The sequence below is a fragment of the Orbicella faveolata genome, unplaced genomic scaffold (genome assembly GCF_042242905.1).
Source record: "Orbicella faveolata isolate gen_17 unplaced genomic scaffold, um_ofav_v1 contig_34, whole genome shotgun sequence".
Taxonomy (NCBI): Eukaryota; Metazoa; Cnidaria; class Anthozoa; order Scleractinia; family Merulinidae; genus Orbicella; species Orbicella faveolata.
Genome location: NW_028301563.1, coordinates 16,329,574 through 16,349,712, shown reverse-complemented (window position 1 = coordinate 16,349,712; position 20,139 = coordinate 16,329,574). Strand labels below are relative to the sequence as shown.

General features: G+C 41.9%; 2 protein-coding genes across 2 annotated transcripts; one reads left to right on the top strand and one right to left on the bottom strand.

The window, feature by feature from the left end:
- The first annotated feature begins 493 nt into the window (after window positions 1–493).
- Window positions 494–9,482, top strand: LOC110041596 (uncharacterized). Its single transcript, XM_089271732.1, has 2 exons — window positions 494–1,033; window positions 6,640–9,482. The coding sequence occupies exons 1-2, from the start codon at window positions 709–711 to the stop codon at window positions 8,742–8,744; spliced, it is 2,430 nt and encodes an 809-aa protein (XP_089127858.1). The 5' UTR covers window positions 494–708; the 3' UTR covers window positions 8,745–9,482.
- A 3,393-nt stretch (window positions 9,483–12,875) lies between these two features.
- LOC149105032 (uncharacterized) lies at window positions 12,876–19,823 on the bottom strand. The gene has a single exon (XM_089271737.1). The coding sequence runs from the start codon at window positions 19,026–19,028 to the stop codon at window positions 13,710–13,712; it is 5,319 nt and encodes a 1,772-aa protein (XP_089127863.1). The 5' UTR covers window positions 19,029–19,823; the 3' UTR covers window positions 12,876–13,709.
- Between the last annotated feature and the right edge of the window lie 316 nt (window positions 19,824–20,139).

Below are 20,139 nucleotides of genomic sequence, written 5' to 3'. Positions count from 1 at the left end.
GTTTCGTGTTTCGTGTGTACCTTTCACATTAGAGCATGGCATCACGCTGGGTGAAGCAATTATACGGTTGTGAGAAGGTGTCTGATATTGGAGAAACAGATACAAAAAGGCGGGCTTCGCCTCCACCCGCCTCTCCTAAAACCGTCCCAAAATAATACACTTTCTTAGAATTTCTCAGTAGGATCACAGCAACCCAAAGAGGTTGAGTTGGTTTGTTTGTGACCTGCATCCATAGTTGCAGTTGCACTACAGCAGTTTCGTCTTCGTTTCAGTCAAAACAAACTTGCATGAAATTAGTGACCTAAAAAACGAATAACAGATTAAAAGATTTTAACGAATGAAACTGGCTGATCATTATCTCTTACAGATTAATTTTTTGTTAAAAAGCTGCTCTTCGCAGATAATAAAGTAATTTGTTTAAAGGAATTTCCGGGATACAGGTTTACTAGCACCTGTCGGTACTCCACTACACTAGTTTTCTATTACATCGTATTAATTTTTAAACGACGAATCGGTTAATTATGTACCCTAAGTAAAACTAGACTCGGATAACAATATTTACGCCAATCTAGCCATGTTTATTCCTTAAAGGTACAATATCCGCCACTCCTCTCGAGAGCTATAGAGCGGATGAGACAACCGCAATGGTACATGTCTTAGTTTTGGTGAAATGAACGTCAAAAGGGTCAAGACTTTGCTTGGGGAAACATGAACCGTGTTTATGCCCGGCCTGGAAGAGCATTTGTGATGTTAGTTCTATCACTTTTGATCTTCATGGCAACTGTACCTGTGGGAAATGGTTTCTACGGCAGGAAGAAAGCTTATTTGAAGACAATTCAACCAAGAAGGGGAACTTTCAAATGGGTTAGATGGTCGGGCAGTGGCGACCACCAAGAGAACCAAAGTCCTTCAGATAACACAAATATTAAACGCGTTAAGGTGACAAACGGCTTCCCGATTACAGTAGGTTTTAGGCGAAAAAGGGAATATACACTGACTGACTCTGGTAGTTCAAGGTCAAAGCAGGGAAAAGGTAAGGTGCAGAGTTCTTCTATCCTAAATCCCCAATCTTGAGGAATATAATTATCCAGAACAAAGTGATAGAGACACGTTCACTTGGAAAGAAAGGTTAAGCTTCGTGAGATGCAAATGAATAGTGAATTGTCGTCGATTCAGATGAGAATCGGCGATAATGCAAGATATACGGAAAAGTCGCTGAACCACATAAGCATACCTTCGGCAAATGTAGGTCAAGGGCAAACCACACACGTGAACGTGAGCTTTGATATCAGAGAAGGTTTCTGAGGGAAGAAGAGTGAGTTAGAAGGGATGGGTGGGGATTTATTTCGTTTTACCAAGAGACTACCTAGGTCACAGTCTCTTGGTTCTACAAATAAACACGTAGTTTAAGTTCAACTTATTTTTCAACCTGGTTTCTTCATTTGCGCAATCCTAGGGAATTCCAAATTTTAATTTACCAACACGTTCATTTCTATGTGAAGTTAACAAATTTCTATGTATTTTATAGAACGCTTTGCACTTGCATTGAAGCTGGTGCAAAAGGCAAATCTGATGAATTGGCATATTCTTTAGAAATGAAGCGGAGAAGTCATCTTTAATATTTCATAATCAGTGATACTACACCGAAAGTAAGGAATTATCTGATCACTGAAGAATAACTGTGAAATTAAGAAATGAAATGTAACTTAAGAAATGAACTATTTATGCAATGCTTTCGAGTATATATCATGGAATATCATATCGAGTATATATCATGGAATATCCCACGAGTCAGTTGAATTTTCTCGCTATAAGCACCAAGCCTTTAGATGAGTACATATACTAAGAAAATACAAGTGAAACAACAACAACAACAATAACTTTATTTACTCGTACATTTACAGTTTTTTGTTATATCAATGAAATCTAAAGGCAAAGCAGAAACTGTACTATATGAGTCTGGAGACTGAAGTAACCAAGGGTTTTCTAGTCAGCCTCCAGGTATTATTTTTCTATGGAGATTTAAGAATGGCTGACTGTTAGGATCGAGAAACGCCGGTCAACGTCCCATTTGACAAATCGCTCATATTTTGCCCAAAGATACCCTTAGGTGACCTTATTCTAAAAATCATATTTAGAGGTTCCAGCGAATTTTTATTTTTCAGAAATTCGCGAAAATTTGACAGCGCGGTCAAAGTGCGGTTTTTCGTGTAATAAAATGACCGAAATAAGGTGCGAGGACGAAGCGCTGCTTAAGTCTTAAAATACACTCAATTGACTTCAAACTTCACACAAATGTGGAACAACCACTCTAATTTATTCCTCGCTTTAAACTAATCTCAGATATGTTGATATAGTGGTTTTCCGAACCATTTTAAAAACAGCTATGAAGCGTGTGAAAAATAACGGCAAAATGTAGGTCATGTTTAACAGCAAAAAAATGCATCTGGTACCTCACTTTCCGATTATTTTACTTTACAGCCTTAAAATATCATTATTTAAGATATACCATGCCAAGTTTCATGCTCGAACTCGCAGTATTTCCCTTTGTGAAAAACGAAAATCTATGTCAATGTGTTGGGCGCAAATAACACAATAATTATGCACGAACCAGAGACAAATCAATTTCAATGGCGAAAGTAAAAGGCTATCATTAATTACAATCCCGTCAATTCACTGCTATCAGTAGAAACATAATGTCCACTGCATAAAAACTGTTTTCAGACGTTTTCGAACCATTGCGCGTTAACTTTGTTTAATTTCGTGTCCGCCGTCATGTCTAGTTTTTCATCGCGTGTATTTCCTTAATGTCAACAACACGTGAATGGTTGTCATAACAAACGCAAGAGATTTCCTGGAACCTTAATGTTTTCGATTCACCAAAACGCTTTAAGTTCGTTAAGACACAATAATGGGTCGACTTGGAATGCTTTTTAGCATCAAGGACGTTAAAGGACTGTAAATTAATCGAGTTGAAATATCTTGAAGCAAATCAAAATCGCGCCCTTATTCTAATTTGGTAAACAGCCAATCTCCGTTCAAGTTCAAGAAGTCGAGAGGTTAATCCGGCAATGTATTACCGGTACAACAACAAAATCAAACCGAGGTCATCAAAAGTGTAAGTTTAAAAGTGTAGTGGCAAGTTCCAAATAAATTTCGCCTATATAAATTGGAAACAAGATGTGAAACGGTCTGACCCGAAACAAATAAACAAAATATTAATACGACTAATTTAACCCGAAAATGTTACAGAAAACATACCTAAAAGCCGTCGATTCCCCTCGATACCACTCCGCATTGCCTTAAAGAGCCCAAACTTTCTGCTGTAAGAATCAGGGGCCTCATGAATCTGTATTTATTATATCGGCAACCATGCTGCGTGGCTGATATTCGAGACTCAGTAAAAGTTGTCACACAACTGTACGAGCAGCCCAGTCACGCTTTCACTGCTCTTGCGCAAATGTTCAACATTTCGCAATTTACATAAGCCGACTACAAGTTTAAAGTAGTGACAGTAGATTGAAATGCGCTTGTTAAAGCTGTCCTATCGAGGAACAATTATTTCCTGTTTTTGAATGGCTCTTAGTTGTAGCTACAGTCGGGGAGGGGGGAGAGGGTATTCCCGGAAATTTCGGATATCTGTATGCCGTGGAAGATTTGGGCTCTCAAGGCAGTCAGTGACAAGCAGCAATCGTATCTTATGGCAAAATTCCGCGTTGGTCAAACGACAGGCCGAAAGGTTGACACCGAACTGGTGGCGCGGGAATGCGCAGAGCCCGGGATCCTTATAATATTCGTCTTTTTCAGGTGCTAGTTTTTCTCTCACCTTTTTTAAAACAACGAGCGCTTCCTGGTGACCTATTGTGGCTTTGAGTTAAGCGCCCACGCCTGCTCCAAGCAAGGTTTGTAGCACATTTTGGCTAAGTCCATAAGGGAATAGCTTTCCAGGGACTGAGTACATTTCTCCAGCGACAAGTGCCTCTCTAAAGTAGACACCCTATAAAAGACACGAATGCAGCGGCCTTGAAGACATCAATACACCCCTACCGTGCATGGTTACTAAGTGCCGCAATGCGCCAAAGTGATCCTGATGAGATGCATGTTCAGGCATCTGAAGAGGAGAGAAATTTTAGTCAGGCAAAGGAAGTTGTAGAAATACTCCAGCGTAGGGACAATCTGCAGTCCTTCCACTACTGGCTCACTATCACTCTTCTCGGTTAAGCATGGCAAATTGACTGACTTGACTCGTGGGTCCCGGCCACGCCCATCTAGTAGTATATCACCCCAGTATGTGTCGAAAGAAAACTTGAGATTCTCTCAAATACGATTAACATTACAACCAGACCGACTGCGTGTTGGACAACGCTAAATGACAATGTGCAACAGGCTTTTCCGGTTTAACTGTTTTTCCACCTGTCCACGGTCAATGCAATATGCGCGCCAACGGTTAACTGACTCAGCGGAGCTACACTCAAAATTATTTAGCGTAGTGACCCCTGTGATACTTCGAGAATCATCTAGTGTTTCAGTGTTGGCGTTAAGAGCTGGAGACCACTAAATCTTCCACGGCATACAGATATCCGAAATTTCCGGGAATACCCTCTCCCCCCTCCCCGACTGTAGCTACAACTAAGAGCCATTCAAAAACAGGAAATAATTGTTCCTCGATAGGACAGCTTTAACAAGCGCATTTCAATCTACTGTCACTACTTTAAACTTGTAGTCGGCTTATGTAAATTGCGAAATGTTGAACATTTGCGCAAGAGCAGTGAAAGCGTGACTGGGCTGCTCGTACAGTTGTGTGACAACTTTTACTGAGTCTCGAATATCAGCCACGCAGCATGGTTGCCGATATAATAAATACAGATTCATGAGGCCCCTGATTCTTACAGCAGAAAGTTTGGGCTCTTTAAGGCAATGCGGAGTGGTATCGAGGGGAATCGACGGCTTTTAGGTATGTTTTCTGTAACATTTTCGGGTTAAATTAGTCGTATTAATATTTTGTTTATTTGTTTCGGGTCAGACCGTTTCACATCTTGTTTCCAATTTATATAGGCGAAATTTATTTGGAACTTGCCACTACACTTTTAAACTTACACTTTTGATGACCTCGGTTTGATTTTGTTGTTGTACCGGTAATACATTGCCGGATTAACCTCTCGACTTCTTGAACTTGAACGGAGATTGGCTGTTTACCAAATTAGAATAAGGGCGCGATTTTGATTTGCTTCAAGATATTTCAACTCGATTAATTTACAGTCCTTTAACGTCCTTGATGCTAAAAAGCATTCCAAGTCGACCCATTATTGTGTCTTAACGAACTTAAAGCGTTTTGGTGAATCGAAAACATTAAGGTTCCAGGAAATCTCTTGCGTTTGTTATGACAACCATTCACGTGTTGTTGACATTAAGGAAATACACGCGATGAAAAACTAGACATGACGGCGGACACGAAATTAAACAAAGTTAACGCGCAATGGTTCGAAAACGTCTGAAAACAGTTTTTATGCAGTGGACATTATGTTTCTACTGATAGCAGTGAATTGACGGGATTGTAATTAATGATAGCCTTTTACTTTCGCCATTGAAATTGATTTGTCTCTGGTTCGTGCATAATTATTGTGTTATTTGCGCCCAACACATTGACATAGATTTTCGTTTTTCACAAAGGGAAATACTGCGAGTTCGAGCATGAAACTTGGCATGGTATATCTTAAATAATGATATTTTAAGGCTGTAAAGTAAAATAATCGGAAAGTGAGGTACCAGATGCATTTTTTTGCTGTTAAACATGACCTACATTTTGCCGTTATTTTTCACACGCTTCATAGCTGTTTTTAAAATGGTTCGGAAAACCACTATATCAACATATCTGAGATTAGTTTAAAGCGAGGAATAAATTAGAGTGGTTGTTCCACATTTGTGTGAAGTTTGAAGTCAATTGAGTGTATTTTAAGACTTAAGCAGCGCTTCGTCCTCGCACCTTATTTCGGTCATTTTATTACACGAAAAACCGCACTTTGACCGCGCTGTCAAATTTTCGCGAATTTCTGAAAAATAAAAATTCGCTGGAACCTCTAAATATGATTTTTAGAATAAGGTCACCTAAGGGTATCTTTGGGCAAAATATGAGCGATTTGTCAAATGGGACGTTGACCGGCGTTTCTCGATCCTAACAGTCAGCCATTCTTAAGAGAAAAAGCTATTAAGAGCATGAGTTACGTACATAAAATTGGAAAAAAAAAAGGAGCATATAGAAATATTACTAGTTTTCAGAATGTTGTTCAGACAGTAAATAAAGTTTCAGATGATTCGAAAAGTTGAAGGTATTGAGATCTTTTAGATGAGTAGGGATATTGTCCCAGAGAATAGTCGATGTATAAGCAAGTGGGATATTCCACGATATACCATTAGAGAGCGTTGGATAACTATTTCATATCGTATCAAAGAAAATACAGTGGCCAACCCAATCCATGAGCCATACGCGCGGGGCATGATGGGAAGGTTGGATATAATACCATCGAATATACAACAGCTTTCCTGTATTCTGATTGGCTGTATTTTCTATGACATGGTTTAAAATGTAATATGCGAGAAGATGTTTTCTTAGCTTTTATGATTTTATCCATTTTTAAACAGATTTTATTTGGAGGAGGAATAAATTGCCCTTTGCAAGAAGGCAGTTTTGGAGTTATTACCGAGACTCGGATCCATGGTATGACACAAAGCTTTACAGAAAACAGATAAAACAGATTTCCAACAATGAACCTGTAGTAGATGATGAGCCCTACATTGTTCTTCCTCCCGATAACACGATCAACAGCAAGCATGAAGCTTTTTTATTGGATGAGGAGGGTGCAACTTCAACTGCAGCGCCGACATTTAAACCAACAGCTGCACCTACAACACCACCACCGCCACCACCTACAACAACACCAACAACGCCGGTAACAACACCAACTACAATCCCTCCGATAACAACCCCGCTTCTGACAACCCCGCTGACCACACCATTAACCACCCCATTGCCGCCTACTACCAAACCGACAGAGAAGCAGGTCATAGCTATCCAGGCTGCGACTCCGTTTAAAAGAGCGCCGCCAACTGGCGCGGCTAACATTAATCTGAACCTGGAGATTGGAGAAAATGGGGAAATTGGTCAGGCTGAGCAGCACGAAAGTGTTCCAATAACACCAACAGCGCCAAGCTTTTACCCTCTCACTTTGCCATCTCAAGAGGAATCTGAAACGCAGCCCACTCCACAGATAATATTAGCACCAGTGCCAGCGGCACCGGAAACGCCTCAGCAACCTCAGATAATAATGCCACAGTCTGCTCAGCCACCACCCCCAATACAATACGCCTACGCACCCCCACCACCACCACCACAATATGTTATCGCACCTCCACCGCCAGCACCACCACCTCCAACATACGTTATTGCACCCCAGCCACAACAAGCCCAGACCGCCATGATGTATCAACAACCTGGAAATCAATACCCACCTGCTCCCGCGGCCGCTCCTCAAATGTATCTAGAACAAGCGTCACCTCCCCGAACTATAATAGCCGCCCCTTCGCCTCTAGTCGGTCCACCAAATTTGGCCCCTCCCCCAGGGCAAGTTACTGTTGCCGCATCGCCACCAGCTGCAATAACAGTGTCTTCAATCCCTCCATCACCCACGGGAGACCTTAACAACATGTTAATGTCTAGCCCCGTGCCAGGATTATCTCCTTTATCGCCAATGTCCTCCCTTCTCTGGAATAGATTTGTGCCTCAAGGAGGTTCCATGTACCCTATGGGAATGGGAGGTCTCCAGTCACCAATGCTCCAGAATATGAATTCACCGTGGCCTCAATATGCTTCACCATTGGCCCAGCTGTCTCAGCAGTACCCATCTCCTCTGATGTTTTCATCGCCGTTTTCCTTACCTGGGGTCCAACAGTTTCCTCAAGCCACAGGAGGGTATGATCCCCTTCTTTACAATGGCATTACCACCTTGTTTGCAAATGCCATTCGTTCTTCGATGACTCAGTCACAGCCAAATGCTCTTGCGTCGGCATTGTCTCTTGCCGCGAATCAAGCTCAAGCACGCAGTCAACCACCTGACCTGCTAACGGCTGCTTTGATACAAGCTTTGTCTCAGAACATGCAGCAAGGCATTCAACCAATCAGCAATGCAAGATTAGTGCAAGCATTATCGCAGGCATTGTCTCAAGCCCAACCTGGTACCTTGCCCAAGCCTAATCCTGCCCCTCCTCCTGTCTCTACCAATGCCGCACCACGGCCATCACTGCAACAGCCACTTTCCATCCAACGCCCTCTTGAGCAGCCATTACAAGTGGTTCCCCCCGTCACAGGACAAGATGCACCTGCCCGAGACTCAAGGTCCAACAGTAGTAACAACGAGTACTCCGTAAACATGGTTGGAAAGGCTTTAGCCAATGCCCTAATCAAAGCAGCTAGGAAAGTTGCCACTCTAGAACCGCGTGTAGCTTCGCGGAGACGCAAAGGATCCCGTTACAGACATCACAATCGTGATCATGATAATTACCATTATCGTGTACGGTCTTTTGTTCCATTACTGTACACGCATTTGCCAGTTTTGAATCACCAAAGACTCGGCCGTAATACTGTCGCAAAATGGACAGGTGAAAATATGAACAAATATTTTGCTATGTTCCGTTCATTCTGGAGACGGATTTCATCTCCTTGTCGCTCAAGAGCTTGCTATATGTGTTAGCAACGTCATGACTAACATTCGGTAGTAGTATCGCACAAAATGTAAAATATTTCTTTTTTTGTAGTATTCGCATATTTAAAGAGCAAAGTCCAACCACCGTCTGGAAAAAGCATCCAAAATGGTCTTAGTTTGCATATATAGGACCGACTATGGCTCACTTTTTGTTTAAGTCGTACTTTTACGTAGATCGTTGAAATTAAGCTAGTTACACTAGAGATCAACGTCTCGACATAAAATAGTTTAAGGACAAAGCGAGCACTTCACGCCCCACTGTGCCTCTCGTAACTCAAGTCTAGGAATTTGTTTCTGCAAGAGAGGACGAACATTGGCCCAGGTAACCCCTGTCAACTTTTGTTTTGTTTTTTTTTTTTGTTTGGAGAAGATACCCATTTCTTCTTCGGAGGATATTAGCAAGTACATCGTGTGATTGTTTTATTGGAGGACGAAAATGCGTCAGTGAAGAGCTGCCGTTTTAGCTGGCTGTAAACGTAAGCGACGTTACAAAAAGATGCTAAACATTCCTCAAAATTTGGCTCAAGAGTTTCTCAATAGTCCTTCACGATTATTTTTTCATTTGCATTACAATATAAATTAATTCGAAGTGGATATGAGGACATTTCAGGTAGAAACTACAAAATTACACGACATGTCCTCACTAACATGGTGGATTGTATTTTAATGCAAAAGAGAAACGTTAGCGTTAACCGGCTAGCTATTAAACTGATCCAGAAAGAAGTACCTTTTCGTTGAAAAAGTTGCTCTCTGTGTCGGTAGGTTTGTATTAAAAATACGCTTGCTGTCCCACAAAAGTAACATTTCTTCTCCCTTGTTCCCTAATTTTTTTTGGTCAAAGGTCCCTAGAAATAACTGATCATGTGCCCAGGCAGATTCCCCCAAACCCCTGGGAGACCATCAGTTATAAGCAGTTGTGAATCACTAATACAGTTAAAGATGATTTTCAGTTCGTACTGCGCAGTCTCGTCACCCTCCTGTTCATAAACATAAAAAAATCTCACTCGATGGAATGCGAATCGATGTTATTCGTTACGAACTACATGCCTTATCTTTGAGGCCTTTCAAATTCTTTTTCCAACAGCTTCATTGATTCCTACAGCTGCGAAGCTGTTTCATCAAGTGACATGAGAAAGAACGAAACATAAAACTACGCGCCCATAATAGCAGTTGACATGAATTTACTTCATGTAAGTAGTTGCGAAACATTTTTGCGAAACATTTTGTGATGTCATACATGAAACAAAACAAAAAACGTGAGCAAACTCTCGAGAGTGCGTAGTACGGACTGGAAATCATCTCTAAGTCCCTTGAATGTTTCGGCTTCAAGCTCTTATTTTAATGCAACAGCTGTAATTCACTTAAGCGTTGATCACTCTCAAAGACACTTTTTTTCTAGTCCGCCATTTTCAATTTGTTTTGACGTTACTACCAGCTTACCTTAATCAGTTTTTCAGCTAACCGCGGGAAGATCATACGTACTGCTCTGCTATTCTACAGACCTAAGTTTCGTTAAACAACTTAGTGAGATTTCTCAGAAGTAGTCAGAATTCGTGAATGCAAAAGATTGTTAGAAGTGTAAAAGTTGCTCGAAACGTGGGAAGTTGACAATAGGCTGCTGAACATCCTCTGAAAACCCTCAGAATAGAGAAACTTCGAGTTTGATGTTTTTAATGTATTGCTGCATGTGACCCTGCCATGCGGTTTTGTTGAAAATTTTGGAATGACGCATTTTATAAAATGGGCATACAGTCCTGAGCCAGTACGAAACTACATAGCGTATCCTCGAAAAGTTGAGTTGTAATAAAATAAAATTGGTAAATAAAAGTGGTGCAGTAACTTCTCAAACTCATAAATAATTCAACAAGATGAATGAACTGCAAGAAGACTGTCTTTTGCACGAAAATCCGTTGGGAAGAACACAAAAAACGCAACACATGTGAGAGGTCGGCTTCGCCGCTCGCCGCTCGCATGTCACGCTCGCAGTCACGCTCGCACGCTCACTTGTTTTGCGTTTTCGAGCAAAAGGGATCGTACCAGTAATGGTGATGGATAACTGATCTTAATCAGCATAGAAGTTTTCGATTTTGTCTTCGTTTTCTCTTACGTTTTAGTTTCGATTGATCGAACACCCGAGATTGTGTTTCACCACATTTATGAAGACCTGCTGGGCCGGGTTCGAAAGCCGTTTAACGCAAACCCAGGATTAAAAGTTAACCGAAGTATTAAATTTTCTTGTGTAAAAAGTGTTTTTGACTCCTTATGTTTTGATTAGTTTGAAATTACTCTAGCTCAAAACTGAAGCACAAACGATAGAAACGTCATCGAAAAGGTCATCGAAAAGTTACAAAACTGAAATCAAAATTCTCACTAATTCTGGCTTTGAACAATCCGGCCCTGGATGTTTGTGAAAGGTGTTTGAAGATGAGGAAAAACACGAATTGTCGTGTTTGATATTTCGCTTTGATTACTAGCTATTACTTTCCATACCATAATTTGTTATATACTATTTTTAAATATGCTGAGATTTTTGAAGGCTAAAAATTTAATTTTGCACTAGAGGGAATCCAGATGACTCTAAGTTTGAATGGCACAGAACCAGTTTTGCACACAGATAGTTTTCCAAGAGTTAAGACGAAATCCGATGGAAAATCGAGCAATTTTAGGTTTTAGTGGACACAAATCTGGTACCAGAATAATTTTCAGTATTTTACAGTCATTTTTACATTTTCTTAAAGGTAAATACATAAATAATTGCCTGAAATAACACCGAAAACAATTTCCCATGGGAACGAGAGAAAATGAATTTCAAAGTTCAGAGAACTTGTGCAAACACAGGAAACATTTCATCATCAGTTTCCTTTCACCAGTACTTTCAAGTGTTTCATACTAAGTTCAACATTCGTTTTCGACGTTTGGTGTTGCTGAAAATGTTTTTTTTTTTTGAGAAGATATTTAAAACAGTCGTACAGAAGTTTGCAATACGATGTAAATAATCTCAGGGGTACTAGGTTTTTGTCGACTCGTTACTCGAACTTCTGGTGGATTCCGTCTTAATGTTTTCAGACGACACTGGGACATGTGAATGAACCTTTGACATGTCATGTGCTTTTTCGTGGAAAATAGCCAACATTTATTTGAGGACTTGGTGGCAGGCGAAATATTCAAGCAAAAAACGTTTTCTAGACACAAGTCAAATATTCCGAGCCTTTGCCGCTTGAAATGATCGTCTCGTTTACCCAGAAAATCTCTGTGGGTCACAATACGGTCAACAGCTTTGCGACAAAAATTCCAGTCATGCTCATTTGTAAACTCGTCATTAATTAAGTGAAACTAAGGACCTACCAGATAGACATTTGAAGACTCTAATAAAAAAAAGCTCTTTTATTAATCAATAGAACCAAAAGCAAAACCTGTTCACCGATTTACGAGTTTGTGAGAAAATTCGGCAATGATTTATAGTCAAACTAACTCCAGTAACCCCATGCTTTAACGTACTTGGTATCCTCTGGTCGTAGGGCGCTACTTCCTCTGTGGTTATAATCCCTCAAAGTGTCTACGAAACTATTTTATTCCTAAGAAAAATCAATCCCGAGGGGGACTTCCCTATAAAAAGGACCGGGGTACTTGTCGGAAACTTTGAACACAACCCCTAAAGAAGTACCAAACCCTGTTTTGTGGACGTGGCTTGAATTCTTTTTCACCCCTAAGAGGTACCAATTCTTAACTAACTTATGAACTGACGCTGACCTTTTGGTTCAATACCCTGAAAGGTACCACGACAGCTCCTGCTGTGGGACCTTTTGAGGCTGAGCACCCTAAGAGGTACCAGAGGTACGACCAGTACCCCCGTCCTTTTTATACGGGAGTCCCCCCGGTCATCAGTAATAATGAATAGCACTGATCCAAATAGCGACTCCCAGAGCTCTGTGATAGTTTCTGTATTCGTGACACAGAGCACTAATACTTATCGACACGTAGCACTAATACTTATCGCGCTTCCGCCACCCCGTAACTCGTGGCAACATTCAGATGTAAGGCTTATTGCCATTAAGCGACCTTAAAAAAAGTAGGCGAAAATCTGGATGCTGCCACGATCGTTAGCAATTCGTGACGACATTTTACCAACGCATTATTCTTTATTAAAATAGCCGTTGTCTAAGAATAGAATTATTCGAACAATTATCATTGCAAGGAGCTCATGCATGGGACCAGTTTCTTGTCGATGTCGAACTCTCAAGTGCGGCATTCTCAAGAAAGAATATTTTGCCTTCTTGTACCATTAAATTCTCTGAATTCTAACTGCAAGTCTTAGATTTAAACAGACATCAGTAGGGGACATTTTACCTACGGACAAAAATTTAAAAAGATTTACAGTGAACTGCACATTCCCTTTCAAACTGGTCTAAATGTTATATACTTGCTGCCTTGGTGCTTTGATCTATGTTTGAAAAGGAGAAAACCTAAAGGGCCCCAGGAAGGGGCTCAAAATCTAAATGCCTCGGAAACTTGTGGCAAATGTTAGCAGGAAACCAAACTTTTACCAAAATCTCGCTTTGTGGAGTAACTATCAGTTCCAAAATATTATATATTGTAAATATTTTCCCACATTCTAACGGTAAACCACATGATTGTAGCACATTATACTCGAAAATGGTTTTCGAAAGCAATGTCATACGTCATAAATATAAAGCAGTTTTGGACCCGGGTTTTCGATAACTCCAAATGCTACAACTGGTGCTGCCTTAACTTTGAAGCTGAAAACCCTTAGCAGTACAAATGGTAACAATCAAAATCCGCATCATTACTATAACGGGGTTCCTATTGGATAGCTCCCAAACCGAAGGATACTAACTACAATAACGTGAAGAAATCTTCCCCAAACCTAAGGAGGAAACAATTCTTTCCATAAGTTTCTACAACAAAATGGAAGGTAGGACTTTCTAACTCAGACTAGATTGTTTGTTCTTTCTGACTTGTCTTGACCTTCTTGTTGATGTTTTCTTTCTTCGCCCCAGCCTCTCCTTTTGACTTGTCTCCTGATGATGGTACCATCAGCACGGTTTCTGCACTTGTGTCATCTCCAAGCTCGGGAGGCGGGTTGGGAAGAAACAGTGGTCCCGACCTCTGGCCCTGGGTATCAAACGTATATCCAGGAACGACGTCAGGATTACCATTGGAACCTTTCGGCGGTACAAATACTTTCTCCGGTGGATTGTCCGGTAATGTCCCACCCGAATTAGCGGGATCGTGATTTGCGTTGGGTGGCTCTTTCCATTCCGTCAGGGCTCTCTCAAGTTTCCAGTTGAAGTCGGATGGTGACTGTGCTTGACTGATCAGAGGTGACTTCCAGTCAAAATTGTGGACGAACTTCCCATTTTCGTTAAGGCTGTGGTGTACATTCCAGTCTGAAGCACCAGTTTGCTCGGAGGAATCTTGGGCACCAGGAATTCCATCAGTTACTTTGTTCCCTGCAGGACTCTTCGAACTGGAACCATAGCCATGGTCATAATCACCTTTCGATTGCTCACCACCAGCTGAATCAATCAGTTTCTCTATGGTATTTAAGGATAAGTTTGGCAGACTTAGCACGTGGCTATTTCGTCCCGAAGCGGTACCACTTAAAATGTTTCCTTGCATGTTCCCTTGGGCATTTCCTTGAATATTTTGTTTGGTGCTAAACGTTGCTCGTTGTTGGAGAACTCCATGAACTTTCCGTCCAGCCATTGCATTTTGCCCTAAAAGAGCGTTTTGTCGTTCGGGGGGCGACAAGCGATTTACTGGAGGAGGCCGTTTCTTCCCCTTCTGGTAAGGTCTAAAGGCATTAAAATACCCCATACCTGGCCGTTTGAATGGCGCAAAGTTCCCCATGTGCTCTTTAAGCAGACTCGTCTGTGCATCATCTAAACCATCCAGCAAACCAGGCGTTAATACTGACTCACTTTCTCCGTTCTCATCTTCAGCACCATTGTCCAAAGCATCGTCTTCCTGTGAATATGGTTCTCCTTTCCCGGTTAAACCCTGTCCATTTCCTTGAAGCTCGTTCTCTGGTATACTTTGAGGACCTTCCGAGAATTCCGATGAACTTTGCTCAGAAAACTCTGGTACACCGGTATTAGGAAGACCTTGAAAACTCTGAGAGACACCCCCCATGCGAAATGAATAACTAGGAGGAGACGTTACGAATGTCTGCTCCGATTCATGATCTGCATTGCGTCCATTTCTAGGTTTTCGTATCGAAGGCTGTCCTGACGATTCTTGGGGCTCTTGGGAGGACAAAATATTCAATGCGGAACTGACAGTATTTGGTTCAACATTTGAAGCCTGCCTTTGTGTTTCAGGTGATAGGTCCCTTTCGCTCGAAGTAAACTCTTGAGCTGGAAACTGGTCTACCTTCTGGGACAGTTCCATTAAAGATTGGGGGGGCCCAACTGGAAAAGCAAGTTCTTGATTGGGTGGAATTGATGGCAGTTGTCCAGCAGCTACGTTGGGCCACCGTCTGGGTAAAGTTAGAAAGCTCGCACGCAACGTTCCGCTCGCTAATTTGTACCCTTTCTTCTTCATGTCGTTTATTGGGTCCTCTACCGGTAATTGGGGATACATAAATCGCATTCTTGGATCGCTGGTTTCCCCGTAAAATGGTAAGAATGAAGGAATGCCAGCATACATAGGGTAACTCCCCGCGTTAACAAAATTTCTGGGAGATCTGAACTGTTTCCGAATCCTGGAGGAATTCTTTCTAATGACAGTTTTCTTGTTATGACTCTTCGTGTGACTGAAGTGGGGTTTCTCAGCATTCTTCATCTTATTTATTCTGTAGCTTTCATTTGCTGAAGTACTTGAATTTTCCAAGCTTGAATTGCGACTTGTCTTCTTTGCATCCACGGTTTTATTTTTCCCATGGGGTACCTGGATGGAGTTATTAGCTTGGCGTACCTCGCGTTTCTTTCTCCTACCATAACTTGGAAAGAAAGGAAACTGAAATTCAGGATATGGACCTGGATTTGGAAAGTATCCGTTATTCGCTATACCGTTCATTGCAGTCCTTTCCATCATCGTAAGGGCTGGATATGGGATGCGACTACCTCGGTTGAATGCAACATTGTTACTTTCGATATTATTCCAATTTGATGGAAAATTATTTGCGTTCTCCTCTTCAGCCTCACCCTCGTTTGGCTGAAAATACTGTTCATTATCTTGATAAAAGCGATGGAGCATTGCGGGGCTGTTAACTGCGGGGTAATCTCTTGCTTGCAGTGGATTAAATTTGGTAGCGACATCCAGTCCAGGAAGACCAGAGGGCCATTGAGAGGAGACCTTTCGAGGATCAGTCATAAGTGACACTTTGCCTGTTCTTACAGGGTACCACTTGTTTAGCATTGTGGCTGACTGATCTGTAACCTGCATTCCTGTGAGTCGAGGGTTAGTTTTTCCGTAAACGCCTTGATCAGTAGCATATTCATTTTCCGAGTTTACCATAGGATGGCCTTCAAGTAGCTTGTTGTTATCTATTTTGAGAATCTGGCTGGATGATTCAGTCACTGGGCTCTGGTAGCTGTCAGTGAATTTACCACTGTCCCCTTGCAAGGAGGTTGCTGGAGACTTGTTTACTTCCATATTTAGTTGTACTGATTCCTGGTTGTAAGAACCTTGAGGCAATATGTCGAAATTGTTACTTTCCTCATCTTGCATCCCTCTCATTCGGTTTGCTAGTCTCATATTCCAAGGGGTGCCAAAATAATTCTGCGCCCTGCTGTTTCCAAATGGAAAGTTTCTTGCTGGCAATCCATATGGTCGCATCGCCTCAAACTGCTGGGGCATAGGCACGGCCGGGTACCGGAAGGGATTCTGAGAAAAAAACTGTGGATTGATATTGCCCAGAGAATGAAACAAACTTCGTGATCGCATCGCACCCATACGTTCCGCCATTCCCATTTGAGCAGCTTCGAACTGCCCTCTAGTATTGAAGTATGGCTCAAAGTTTCGTTCATAAAACGGCGAGAAATGTCTGTTCAGGTATGCTTTACTCGGACTGACGTAAAATGCACTGTTCCTCCCATCTATAAAATTTCTAGTATTCTTCTTTATATGTCTCTTTGGGCCACCCTGAGCCTTCGCATGATGCCGTTTTAGGAAAACACTGTGCTTTGTCAACGACGGAGGCGCTCCCTCCCCCCTTTCGTTTTGCTTCGTTGAACTGGAAACGTTTTGTAGTCCCCCGTTAAGAACTGGTGTGGTGTCCCAATTTTTCTTTTCAACCTTTGGTCCAAATCGTGTCAATTCTCTTTCGCGTACGTTCTGTCTCTTTTGCTTCAACAAAGTCATAGTGGCAAGTCTTACGTTAGGGGTGAACTCGTTTAGGATGCTCCAATTTTGTCGTCCCTTCACTTTACGGATAGAGGATTTCTTTTCTCTCGAGTTTTCCGAATTACGTTTCTTAAAGCTACCAGTACCATTCGAAAGGTGCCGTCTCTCCCAAGCACCTAGGATGGAATGATTAGAATGATTTGCGTCTTTATCTGTCGTTTGATTGAGACTCCGCTTTTTAAGATTCGGAAGAATCTGCCTCAGCCTAATTAGTTTCGGATCGTTTAGCCTGCTTTCCTTTCTTATATAGCTTGTAGTTACGTAAGACTTTCTCGGCACTGGCATTTGTTCCTCCTCCGTTGCAGTTGCTATGTACCCAGTTCTCGATGTGGCCCGTTGGTTCGACACACTTTCGGGAATGAGGCTGTTTTCGCTTGGGTTCACCTTTGATAAAACTGTTTGAAGTGCAACGTCCCCAGAATTATATACGTCGCTGGTGCTTTGGGTTGGCACGGGTTCCAGTTTTTGTCCCATGGCATATTCCTCCAACTGATAGTTACTTGGTGAACGTGGTTCTGAAAAATCTACTGTCCTGCTGTCGACTCCAGATGTTGTGATAAAAGCTCGTACTGGACTTCTGATCTCCTCAGTCTGAGGTATTCGATTACGTTGAACAGTAGACAACCATTTCGCAATTCGGGGAGCGATACTTCTCCCAAGTAGTGTGTGTTCTACTGTACTGCGCATTATCACTGGACCTTCGGGAGACTGTGTCTTTCCCGCTCCACGGTGAGTGCCATATAATGGTATCTGGTAAAGGTTTCCTTTAAAAGGGATCCAATTTCGAGGAATATTGCGTCTACTCCCGATACCATTCTTGAGTCGTGATGGTGGGTTTGTCTCTACGAAATTATGGTTGGTGTCATAAAACGGTTTTCGCTGAACGTTTTTGTCTGGACCGTTCCAATATTTAGCAAAATCACGTCCGTTTCCAACACTGTTCTGGAGTCGTGCTGCCGTGGCTGCAGTTTGCACTTTACGCTTGGGGCCATAGAAAGGGTTTTGGTAAGTGTTTGTGTTAAGATCGTTCCAATTTCGAGAAAATCCACCCCCTTTTCCAAATCTATTCTGGCGCTGTAATGCAGATGTTGGCTTTCGTACTTTATAACTCGAGCCATAGAATTGTTTTTGGTTAAGGTATGCATTTGGAGCGTTCCACTCTCGGGGAACGGTACGCCTGTACCCAATACCATTTGGAGGTCGTCCTGCTGGGGCTTTCGTATGCACTTTGTGCTTGGAACCATAGAACGGTCTTTGATAGTGGCTTAGTCTTGGGACATTCCTGTTTCTAGGAACATTATACCTATTACCAATGCTATTCTGTATTTGCAATGCTGAGGTTGTCTTTCTGATTTTATAACTAGAACCATAGAATGATCTCTGGTTAACGTTGATTTTCGGTCGGTTCCAATTTCGAGGAATGTTATTCCTGTAACCAGTATCGCTCTGGAGTCGCACTGCCGTTGTTGCCGTTTGCACTCCGTGTCTGGGCCCATAATATGTTCTTTGGTAAACATTTGATTTTGCCGTGTTCCAGTTTTGAGGAATATTATGCCTATTTCCATAACTATTCTTGGGTTGTACTAACTTCGCTGGCGTTTGTAGTTCTTGTCTGGGGCCATAAAAGGGTCTTGGATAAAGATTTGATTTTGGCGTGTTCCAGTTTTGAGGAATATTTGGTCCGTTTCCAATGTCATTCTGGAGTCGTTCTGCCGCGGCTGAAGTTTGCGTCTCATATTTGGGGCCATAAAATGACCTTTGATAGATATTTGTTTTTGGCGCATGCCAAGGTAGAGGAGCAGGACCCCAATTCTCGCCATTACTTTGGACTTGCCCTACTAAGGTCGCCAACAACCAAAGGCCCAAAATCAGCCACAAATTTGACAACAAACAAGTCAGCTTCATATTTACAAGATTCCCACTTAGTTAGCAGACATTATAGTGCCGACATTTGCGATTTATCATGATCTCTTTGTGGTTTACAGGAGAACTACACAACCATGACCTCATCCGGTTGTGTGCTGGAGGGCGTGGCTAAAAGAGGTGTAATTTATGCACCACCTGAGTGAAGGAACCACTGGACGTCCCACATATGTCAAAGTTTGCTTGTATTACGCGATTAGCTTATAATATCGCAGCTTTCATACGCAAACGATTATTGAAAGAAAAAAACACTGGGTGGCAGCTGGGCAATTTATCAATGGTACAAGCTGTATGGAAATGGTGAAATGTTCTGTCTACGTGTGTTTCGAAACAAACTGTTGTACTGCGTCGGCGGACAAAGAAAACACTTCTCTCATCTGTTATCAAAGTTGGAGATGAACAGCTATTTTGAAAAGCTGATGTGAAGAGCGTCATATTCCTTTATTCTGCTCTGACGCCAACGTTTACTTAAGTCACTTTGCTATTTCCAAGTTGACATTTAACTGCGATTTAACACACATAGGTGACATCAGCGTTTCTTAACTTCAGTGTTTTCTCGCCGAGTCGGGTTAATCTTAGGCCCCGTCCACACTACCCAGTAGGAATTTGAAAACGGAGGTTGCACTCTGAAAGCGCATTCAATGTTTTCCGTCCACACTACGCCGGAGGAATTTGAAAACGGAGGTTACACTCTGAAAGCGCATCAGATGTTCTCCGTCCACACTACGCCGGAGGAATTTAAAAACGCAACAATCATTCTGGATTTGTGTTTGAAGAAAATTCGGTCAGGGAAATCACATAATTTGCGTGACGTCGTCGTTTTCGAAAAGTTCTGTTTTCGATATTTTTTCTGTCCACACGAAAACGAAAAGCCGGCGTTTTTAAATTCTTGCGGTTTAAAGAGCGTTTTCGAGAAGCACCGTTTTCGTGACAGATTAGTGTGGACGGTAGGCCTAACCGTAGTAGATATAGAAATAAAGCTGTTTTTCGAATTCCTCCGGCGCAGTGCGGACGGAGCCTTAACTTTTCATCTAGAGCCAAAGCAAAACTTGCACACTGCACACTAGTGTTTTCTTGTTCTTATGCTTGCGCT